General features: G+C 45.9%; 1 protein-coding gene across 1 annotated transcript in view; it reads left to right on the plus strand.

Moving 5' to 3' along the window:
• LOC135819882 (uncharacterized) overlaps positions 1-10,911 on the plus strand; it is a 29,262-nt gene extending 18,351 nt beyond the window's left edge. Inside the window, exons 12-22 of the mRNA XM_065333183.1 lie at positions 1-621; positions 950-1,024; positions 3,522-3,590; positions 4,319-4,372; positions 5,315-5,419; positions 6,137-6,235; positions 6,511-6,543; positions 7,190-7,321; positions 8,434-8,487; positions 9,883-10,008; positions 10,494-10,911. The exon at positions 1-621 is cut by the window's left edge and continues 25 nt beyond it. Of these exons, the coding sequence (XP_065189255.1) occupies positions 1-621; positions 950-1,024; positions 3,522-3,590; positions 4,319-4,372; positions 5,315-5,419; positions 6,137-6,235; positions 6,511-6,543; positions 7,190-7,321; positions 8,434-8,487; positions 9,883-10,008; positions 10,494-10,614 (1,489 nt within the window). The 3' untranslated portion in view covers positions 10,615-10,911. The remainder of the gene's footprint in view (positions 622-949; positions 1,025-3,521; positions 3,591-4,318; positions 4,373-5,314; positions 5,420-6,136; positions 6,236-6,510; positions 6,544-7,189; positions 7,322-8,433; positions 8,488-9,882; positions 10,009-10,493) is intronic.
• The last annotated feature ends 454 nt before the right edge of the window (positions 10,912-11,365 follow it).

Below are 11,365 nucleotides of genomic sequence, written 5' to 3' on the forward strand. Positions count from 1 at the left end.
CCAGTGCGAAGCCCTGCAGCGTCCCAAGCACGCCACCTGCCAGGGGAACACTTGCACGTGCAACGCACCTCTGTACGTCAGCAACGATCTGCAGTGCGTATGCGCGACGGGCGCTAGACGTGTAGACATTGGCGTGTGCGGCTCGGAGTACGGTGTGACATGCTTGCTCAACTACACATGCGAGGATGTGAACGAATGTGAGGAATTGTCCGGGTTGTGTCCCGACGCACAATGTGTCAACACGATAGGATCGTATGAATGTCAAGAACCCATCAGCCAGCCATCATCATCATCGTCCTCCGCCGCCGCTGCTCCACTCCCTATCACATGGCCTGTTCCCAACTGCACGCTCGTGTGTGGTCGTAACGCGGAGTGTGTGATGGACGCGGCGCGATCCCAGCGCTGTCGGTGCGTATTCGGATTCCGGAGCAGCGGCCCCGAAGGTGGATGTGCATCGATTCGCAACATCGGGCCCGGTGAGGCACCATCTCAGCCGACGCCGCACAGCTCCAGCACGGATAGTCTTGTACTGGTCATTGCCATCATTGGCGGCGTGGCCGGTGTCCTGGCATTGTTCTTTGTCATCCTGTATGCCTCACGGAAGTTCCTGATACATCGCAAGTAAGGACATGGGTAGTGTCAATATTAAATGTTATCCTCTGCTAGCTTTCCTCCCTGTTTGTCCCATTATGCATGTAAAACTCACAGGACTAAAAAGGGAATGTTACTTTAAAAAACTTATAATTATTGACTTTCCAAGCGTGCTAGCAGGCTGTGGACACGAGGCGTTGCTGCATGCGTTCTGTGCACTGTTCGTTGACTTACACAGTTTCTTGGGTGACGTGCGATCCTGTGCAGTTCATGCACCCAGTGACCGTTTTCAGTTCTTCACTATCCTACGTGTGTGTTGTGTGTTCCTGCTGTGCTTGTCACTTGCCTTGGTGTGCAGGAAGACAGTCCTAGTACGTCACGTGTCCCAACGCAGCACAGCCAGCTTCATGCAGCCTAACCAGGACTATGAACGGTGAGTTGCTAACTTTTGTATTTCCATGATTATAAGCCACACTTGATTACCGTATTTTTGGCAATACTGTCCGAGGTGCTTAATAGTTTGTGAGCCCTAAAATTTCAGTCAATTTGAAAATTCCAAACAATAGATCTGAAATGATGTTGCGCATATTTCAGACAGCGCTATTTTCCTCAAACATAGTGTAAGGTGCCCCCTCCTCTCCCCCCCCCCATTTTCAGGATTGAGCCTTAGAGTTTCGTTATTTTGTCAATTTCGCAGATGTAGGATGTCACGCTCAACTAATGGTGAATTTCCTTGGCCACCAGCATGAAGATTCGTTTGGCTAGTGAGTACGGACGCTGTGTATTGATGAGCTGATGGACGTTTCAGCTAACGCACTGAGTGAGGCCATAAAGGCTAACGATTTCACGCCCGTCAAACCGCGTGTGTCTGGACCAAAACCAGATTACAGGTCCTCCCTCATTATAACGAGTCCGGTTACTAAATAAACCCCGTTAGTAAATATAAATCTGAAATCCCCTGGCGAAACGTGGTCTATACAACTGTTTACAGGTCCGGTTACAACATAATCCGTTAGTACATAAAATTCGTCATAACAACCCTTTTCCCAGGTCCCTGGAGTGCCAAACCCTCAGTATAAGATAATATTGACCATGCAGGACCAAGGCCAAAACACGTAGGATAAAGCAGAAAGAGGAAATGTATTATGTCTATGTATTCGTGAATATGGACGATCCTTTGCATCCAAGGAAGAGTTATGTTGGAGTAACTTGGAGATTTTCAATTATCTTATAACGAGTTAAAGCATCGATAATTTATGTTGTATCGAGGATAGCCCCGGTAAGTACGAAGTAGTGCCTATTTCACCTTTTTTTTTTTTTTTTTTTTTTTTTTTCTCTACAAAATCCACATATCTCCAGACACTGGGGTGAATGATGGAGTGTGGTGGTGGGGCCCATTAAGCTCCGCCGACCAGAGGTCTCGGCTTCATAGCTCCATGGACGCACCAAAGGGATATTGGGTGGGGAGGATTAAATTGAAAAAGAAAACAGAAGAAAGAAAATGGAAAGATTGTATTGCTCAGTGAGCAAAAGAATAAGTTGAATATTGATGTGAACGCTGTTAGACTTTTAAATTCAAGAGGAGACTGTCCGTGAGGAGAGATTACATGTATGTCCAAGCAGGGTAGGACACTGTACCCTCTTACTCGCGTATGCTATGAGTGGCCCAGTTCCAGTTCGTTCTGAGGAGATGGTGATAAGCTGCTGTCTTGAACTTTTGGATGTTCTTTGGGTGAAATGGGTGGGGAATGATAGAGGTAGGCAGCTGGTTCCAAATTGGGATGACGGAGTGGGGAAAGGCTCGGCTCACATTGTTCCGGGAATTGGCAGGAAGAACATTCTGTAACTGATGGGGATGCGCGGTGGACAGTCGTACAGCCTGGCGGGTGAGGCGTGTGGTCCTGGGTTGGTGTGTCGGGGGTGGAGCCATTCTCGAGAGAAGAGCGGGAGAATTATCGCAAAGGGCTTTATACAGGAGGCAGAGGGCAGCGATGGTGCGGCGAATTATGAGGCTAGGAAGCCAGCATTGCGGATGTATTGCCTTAATGGCTCGCTCCTGCACCCAGTCCAGCCGATTCAAGTGGGAAGGAGCTGCCCACCTTTAGGCCACCCTTTCTTTTTTCGTTGTTTAACGTCCGCGCCCGCGTACCTTTTTGCCTCCGACCGGAAAAAAAAACAAGAAAGTAGTAGTACCAATAATATGCGAAGTTGTAAATACATGATTGTGTAGTTTCACAGTGTGCCGATCATGACCTTAAACTTATAATCTTGCCTCCCGGGCATGCCTTTGTCTTGTGTTCTTTTTCTTTTTTTGTTGGCTTTTAAATATGGTACGGTGTGTGTCCTAGTAAAAATCCAGATGTAATGAATTCATGACATGCTAACGCCATGCTATGTACCTGTTTTGTTGGATTCATCAGGCATGTGCTCCAATGTACCATCAAAGAGTGTTGTTCTATGCCTGCAAGTGCCGTTAGACCCAGAAATATTGTATATATCACATGCTTTACTGGTCAAAATGTTTGATTGGGGTTTCCAGTTTTTGGAATGGGCTTTTGTTTTTTTCCGCCCTCCCGCGTACCTTTTCGTGAAAAAAAGGACGTTAAACAATGAATTAACAAAGGGTGGCCTTAGCTGCAAGTCCTGCTACAAGATAAGTATCGTTATAAGACAACTTTTTCGATGGCCCAGAGATTATCTACTAACGAGGGAGGACCTGTAGTATGAAACAGTGGGTTTCATTCCCATGCAGGTATATTGGGGCAGTGGGCATAGCAGTATGGGATAATTGCTGCATGGAAAATCACCACCCTCCCCATCACCTCTGATCCTGGCCTACTGTTATTGCTGCTCAACACCCGGGGACGGTTTCAGGAATCAAAATCCACATTTCACTTTCTTTGTTGCAATGTGATCTATTTCCACTGCAGGAGTTCATTGGACAGCAGGACATTTGGCCAGGCTCAGCACAAGACTGGGATCAATCCCATCTATGCCAGGTAAAGCAAACTCTATGCTATGTGTCTTGGTCTTGCTTGATCACATGAACAGTCACGTGATCCCTCACAAGAGCAGTTACATAATCAATCTCAGAACCAACCACATGACCACGACATATACCGTCAACTGACTTATCACAGTCGCATGACCACCCACGATATGATCTGTCACAGTCACATGACTTGTCACAGTCACCTGACCGATCACAGTCACATGACGTATCACAGTCTCATGACTTATAACATCACAGTCACATGACCGATCACAGTCACATGACCGATCACAGTCACATGACCGATCACAGTCACACGACCGATCACAGTCACATGGCCAGCAAATTCGTACGATCGATCAAGTGACTAGTCACAGTCCAGTCACCTGTGAGAAATAGCAGTACCCGTGTAAGCTGACACTGGGCTGACTTGCATTTTTCTCGTAAGAGCAGTTTGTGAAAGTCGGTGAAATCGAAACAGTGAAGGTGGCAGATAACCTAGTCTGCTAATACATCAACAGGATAGGAAATACTCTTGTACTCTTGTACTCTTGTACTGTTGTACTCTTGTACTGTTGTCTGTTGGTGATTCTCATCCACAGCAGTTTTTTTTTTTAATTCTTTATGCTCACAGTTTGTGTTCATCGCTGTACGCCGATATGATAGCATGTTTTTCACCGTCATTCTGTATTTGAAGCTATTATTTTGAACCCTCCTTCTGTGTTTGCTCCACAGTGCTAGCGAGTCAGACAAGAAACCCAAGATCGCACTCAGCATTCTCTATGAAAGGTAGGTGCAAATCAGGCTTGCCCAGAACATGTTCTACTGATAATGCAGGTTTTCCTCACCGCAATTAGCCAGCCTAAACTCTACAGAGTATTCACGCAAGCAAACAGGCATGCATTAACGCATGCCTGTTTGCTTGCACCTGCGCGTGGATGCGGTTTCGGGAACACATGCGTGTCAGGATGCACGAGTGCAGCCATTGTCGACAATTTGCCGGAGAATGATCTTCCGTCTGTTCGTGACTGCTGGAGCTGCAGCGGTGTCATGACCGTATAGACGTGACCCGAGTAGCTACGCTCCAGGCAATGCAGCATATTACACATGCAGCCTAAACCCAGTTGCCATGGCAACCCTGACCGGCTCACGCAGTCAACTGCAACAATAGCATCCAATCTACGTTGAAGTAGCATTCCAGTGTTTTGCTCTGGGTACCCGAGGAGTGTGTAAGCCAAAATGACTAAGGTGTGAAGTTTGAAAAGGGTTTGCTCCCCACACTGGAGCCCACGCTATTCCACCGACTTGACTTGACACTTGACTGACTCACGACTGCCATCCAGAGCACACGAGAAGTCCATTGAACCTTTGACTCGGCAAACCTGCAAGAAAGCAAGCAAAAAAAGCAACCACTATTTCGTAGCGTGTGCAGTTTGCCAAAGTAAATATTTTGCTTTCTCCGGCGGCATCACATGCGGTACGACCAGTACGACCATGTTTGTACCAGTTATCATCCAGGATGGTCGGCCCAATTCATCCAAAAAAGCAATGAAAGGGTGCTAAAACGTACACTGCTGGGCGAAAAAGCCGATTTTTTTCTCAGAGGACGCCCCGGACCCTACGGTTATACTACTACTTTCCACTGTCCCGTGACACCGCTGCTGCTCCTGAACTTGCAATGTATTCTGCCTGCTATTGTGTTTCATTGTTTGCTATTGTCTGCTCTTACAGTGGCCGGCAAAACAAACGTCACAAGTACACCAGTCCTCAGAATGTTCTGGTCCAAGACAGCCAGCATCAACCATCCTCGAGCATGTTTGGTGGCTTGCGCAGGGTGTAAGTCTGTCTCTGCCCATACTTAGCCACTGCTTTCACATGTATTTGAAGAGCCAACTGTTGCTATGCACCGCAGCTATCTTCCCTCGGCTGGTACAGTTACTTTCAGCTTATCACGTGTTTTAGGCTGCAGTACGTTGTCCATGTGGTGGTCAGTCTGATCTACTCATGTCCAACCGCTTTAGGAGCTGCATCAGCGCCTTGACCCTTGAGGCTTGATGGTGTTTCTACTGATGCTGAAACCTCAATCTGACTGGGTTTCACGGGAAACTCTAAATTTGTTTCAGTGTTCAGCAATCTCATCCAGGGCATGTCAGTACTTCTGAGAGCAAAAAAAACCTGTAACTAAAGACCACGGTGACTAGCGACCAGCCAGGTACTACAGACCACCGTGACTAGCGACCAGCCAGGTACTACAGACCACTTCGCCAGGCACGGACGGCCTCACATCATAATGGTTGCGCGGTGCAAACCTCTAACCAAGGACCACCTGCCACTAAAGACCGCTTTCTCTGGCACCAAAGGGGTGGTCGTTAGTCACGGGTTTTACTGCATTTGGAACTTGATTGGCTGCTGTAGCAAGTGCCCCCCCCCCCTCCCCCTCCCCCTCCCCCTCCCCCTCCCCCCTCCCCCCTCCCCCCTCCCCCCCCCCTCCCGCCGTGCCATTGCCTGTGCGTGCTAATCGTGTGTACGTCGTGTGTACTGTGTTCAATGCAGACCTCCTCCTCCGATCAACACGATGCTGCAAGGCTCTGTTCTACCCGGAATGCCACCGCACACGGGTCCCAAACCGGGAGCTAAACACCCTTATGTTGTGTAAGTGATTTCCTTCGAGCAGTGTTTCCAACAATACTGTAATTGTGTATTTCGAAAAAGTCCTAAGTCAATTAGAAATTGCTACTTCCTCCAATGTGTTCAATGTCCCACATTGATCCTGCGTTGCAATTATGAGGAGTTTTCTTTCCTCTCTATCACTGTTCAAGCATGATACTTACACATGCTTACAGTGTGTGTATATTCGCTCGTTTGTGTGTTATGGTTCTGTGTTATTCACCGTGCATCTACCAATGTTGTCTACCTTTTCTTTGCAGCCTCAACGCCATCAACGGTGAACCTTTAACACCGTAAGTAACACACATTCGTTGCATAATCATTGCATAACACAGTGAAACATGTCTAAGACGACCGCTCGAGGGACTTTCAAAGACTTTAAGTGTGGTCTCTGTTACCAGGTGGTCTCCTTATCTAGAGACTGGAAATAGCATCCCTTGGTACTGGCTGCAGTGGTCGTCTGGGACAGGTGGTTGCCTTCTCCGAGTGGTCGCCTTGACAGATTTTACTGTACATGAGCTGTTGATCTTCTACATTGTGTCCAAGTCCACTTACAGTCTTTTCTACGACCACATTCATGATATGAAAAACATTACACACATTCATGATGTGCCACTTTACCTGTAACACAATGAGCTACGCCGACACCTATGTTCCACTGGGTATGGAGCTAACAAGGTTTCACCCTCTTTCCAGCATACAATGGTTCACTCACCCCCACCATTATATGCTGCATCCGCCACCTTGGTATAGTCAGGCATGGCAGTGGCCTGGCACAAGCACAACTTCTCCCAGCTGGTTTTGTTCATAAATGCTATCGTATAGCCGGTAGCCACATAGATTTCTGAACTGTACTTTCAACTCCCTCATCCTAATAAATATGTACTTTTTCATTTGTGATGATTGTGTTGCTCTCTTGTGCTCTTCTGTTCAATTCAGCATGACTCCACCGTGCAACGTCACAGTCAATGCCATGCATATGTACGTATCACCCAGGGACTCGACAGCCACAACGACATCATCAGTCAGTGAAAGCGACCTCGACAACCTGGCGCTGCACAGAGATAGCTTGTGAGTTTCTAGAATGCTGGAGTGTGCGTGTGTGTGCGTGCGTGCATACAACCATGTGTGCACGTGTGTGTGGTGTGGTGTGTGCACGTGTGTGTGTGTGTGTGTGTGTGTGTGTGTGTGTGTGTGTGTGTGTGTGTGTGTGTGTGTGTGTGTGTATACAGTGAAACCTGGTTAGGAAGAACACCGATAAGACAAAAGTTTGCCTAAGAAGAACTAGTATTCGTAACTGTATTGGATAAAACCCTGTGTATTCACTGGGTAAAACATAATATGGATAAGAAGAACTCCCGTTATTGCGAACAAATATCATTGGTCCCTTGGTGTTCGTCCTAAAGAGGTTTGACTGTATGTGTATACGTGTGCTTGTGTGTGTTTGTATGTGTTTTAGTGGTGAAACGAATGTCAAAACCTAGTAACCGAATATTCTTTGGCTTATCGAACGAACGTACGAATATTCTTTAATTTCTTTTGGTAACAGAGATGCCATCACATGCCCTCCTCTCAGTCATTTGATGGATATTGTCATTATTATTAGGTATGACAAACGGTAGTGCCACATAAGACTACTTCGAAGTTCATACATGTTATGTGCACCATTCGCAGTCCAGTATGCACATACATGTGCAAACATGGAGTACAAAGTCGCAGGCAGGCTGTACGCACTGCACTGTATTGTGTTCGGCGTGCTTGTATATACATGCACTGCATTCGAAGCGACGTAACGAATACTCGAATGTGACTTAAAGAATATTTGAATGTGACAAACCGAACGAATGTTCGAATATTCGAATATTCGTTTCACCACTAAATTGTGTTTGTATGTGTTTGTATGTGTGTGTTTGTATGTGTGTGTGTGTGTATGCACGAGCATGTGTGTGCATGTGCATGTGTATGTGTGTCTTGACCCTCTTTGGCATTCTGTTCTGTTGACCCGCGGAGAAATTGAGTTCACAGGATACATGCATGTGTGTTTTGGGGGGCAGAGGTTGTATTCAGTAGCTGTCTTGGTGGTTATCTCTGAGATGCTTGGAAGTAACACTGAGCTCTGGAGCGCTATGTCTCAGTGTACAGTATTGCAATGACTCACAATGCTTGTGTGTTCTCCTGTGCAGCAATGCCGATACGCTGGGAAGGAAGCCCGTTGCCATGATACGACCTTATGATCAGTGAGTCCCGGGTTGCATGCAATGGGTGTGTGCTGGTATTGTTACACCTACATGTACATAAGAAAGGAAAACATTTTGCCGTGTTTGATTCACGGGAAACAATCATAATCTTCCCGTGCAAGGGGCTGTTGAATGTAGAGGTTAACTTCTTCGTCACCCACTATGCTCTACGCTGGCCAACATAGTCTGCTTTCAACTTTCCACATTGACTCAACGGCAATAATTACAAATCGTTATGAAGCGCTGCAATGCAAAGCTCACTGAGCACCAGAAAAATCAAGATACAGGTAAATACTGTATAAACTAGCAGCACTCATTGAGCTGATTACTTTAGTGGTCAACTGAAAATCAACAAAAAAAGGATTTAGTGAGTTTTGTATTCCAGATCTTCATTTTTCGTCCGAGGCATCATTGAACGTATAGTTGAACTTCCACTTGAACCACATTACTCTAAGCCAGCCAACATAGTCTGCTTCTAACTCTCTCGACAACAGACCAGCAAGCTGTTGAGACATTTTAAAGAAGAGTATATCAGTCAACTCAGACCACATGGCCCGTACATGAAGGAGAAGTTGAATTTTCATGTCTGCACCAAAAGTAGTGCTCGGCTTTTTTTAGGGATTGCGAAGCATTTTTTACGAACAGCATAATACTCGTACAGAAGATTGGGAAGTGCAGATAAAACAGATAATGTGTCTGTCGGTATAGTGCAGATAGGAGTTATCTGAAACTTGGCCACAGCCAAGGTCTACTCATCCGATGTTGTTTTCCCTTTTGTGTAAAACTGTCGCTGCTACCTTCTAATTGGATCTGGAATAGTGGCAGAATGCCCCATTTATTTGCATTTTAAGTGCAAAATTCATTGTCTTTGTTCCTTCGCTCTTGCCTGTGTATTAGCTGAAGAGAAGGCATGAACGTTTACTCTTGAAAATGTTGTTGAAGAACTTGAATTGTGCGTTCCTGCTAGGTACTACCGTATTATCTCTAATATAAGCACAGTCCTTTATTTTTTCAATGTACCTCCGCCCTGTGCTATTAATGGAGACGTTCCTTTATTGGAGACTGTTCCATTATTATTTCAACCTCATTTCAGAGGCATGTTGCCATGCCAAATTCATGTATGACACACACATTTCAGGGGTTTTTTCGCCGGTACAGATAATGAATTTACACAGTGTGCTTATAATGGAGACTGAGCACTTTATTGTTTGAATGCCGCCCCAAGGTGTTCTATTATTGGAGACGTGCTATTATTGGAGACTGTGCATATATTAGAGATAATACGGTATTTTCCTAGCCTTGTCTATTTAGCACAGAGCGTTTACTGCGAGCATGGCTAGAAAGGAGTATAGCGACTGTTGCCTATACCCTCTCCCTTCGCTCTTTCCGTTGTAGGGCTACAATCATGCCGTTCAAACAAGCCGGATTCCTACCCACGTCACCCATTGAGAGCAAACCAGCCATGCAGATTGTGGACTTGGTGCAGTCTCAGCCGATGTTGAGGAAAGACCTGCCTCTCCAGTAAGCGGCCATTCCCACATTGTGTTGGTAATTTCTTTTCACAATGTTGTTCAAGAACCTGAACTGTGTCCTTCTGCTTAGTTTTACTGTTGAGAAGATTTCGTGAAATGCCTGGTCTGACAAAGTGGTTTTAAATAGTGTATTATTATGTGGATTAACAATACTTGGTGGGCATTCAAAACCAACACTAGATGGAATGCTTCTCAACTTCTCTCCCTCTCCCCCCCACCACCACACACACACAACACAACAACCAATACTGAATCGAATCTGACCATCTTTCTTTCTGCTTCTCCCTGTTCTCTGTCCATATGTTTCTGTATCTTTCTCTTTGTTTTATGTGTGAGGGTGTGTGTGTGTGTGTGTGTGTGTGTGTGTGTGTGTGTGTGTGTGTGTGTGTGTGTGTGTGTGTGTGTGTGTGTGTGTGTGTGTGCATGTGTGCGTGTGTGCGCGCGCGCATGTGTGCATCGCTCCTCGTCAAACAGCGCTGTTCGTGAAGAGGTCACACTAAAGCAGCACTCTGCTGCAACAGGTACCACTGCTAAGCCAGCGTCAGATGTGCAGAGACGAACAACGTCACCCGGTACCGAAAGCATCGACTCGTAACTTGACCAACTGTTCAAACATCCTGATGTCACTCGATGAATAGCTATGAGTATAGACTTAACAGTCCCAGTAACAATGCAGTATTTATGTTAGCTATCTGAGACAGAGCTTGAGCAGCACACACGACCCGCTCTTTGAAACGTAACCTCTCTCAACAAGACTCACTTTCTTTCCAAACCTGTATGTTTTACAAGTAGTATTGTAACAAAGACTTTCTGACAATGGGTGACTGGCCCAGAACGTCATAATTTTACGACTCGATAAACTAATCCTTTCACAAGTGATTCAGTACATTGACTGAGACGGAGTATCAACTGAGGAGGAGGAGGAGAATGCAGGCTTTTTATCTTTCAAATAAACAAGCCTGCATTCTTCTGCTCTTCCTCCTTCAAAGTACAGCTTATCAGATGACAACCGACCATAGTCAGTTCATCAATGAAATCGTTAATCTACTTGCTACTGTAACTCAAAAGTATTCACATAGGGAACTGTTGTGCACCCAATGGGCCTCACCTAGGCCTTGGCGGATAATGCTCGAAAAGGTGGCAGATTCTTCTTTTTTTGCACCGAAATTGGCAGAACCATACAAACCTTATGGCGGGCAATTCCTCGAATTCTGCTCCATTTCTTTATCCACATACCAAACATGCATGAAACTCACCAGAAAAAGTACCTAATTCTGCCAATTTTTCTGCCGGCATTATCCGCCAAGGCCTAGCCTCACCCTAGATCGTGCCGTTGCCACCAAATT

This window comes from Sycon ciliatum, chromosome 6 (assembly GCF_964019385.1).
Source record: "Sycon ciliatum chromosome 6, ocSycCili1.1, whole genome shotgun sequence".
NCBI classification, from domain to species: domain Eukaryota; kingdom Metazoa; phylum Porifera; class Calcarea; order Leucosolenida; family Sycettidae; genus Sycon; species Sycon ciliatum.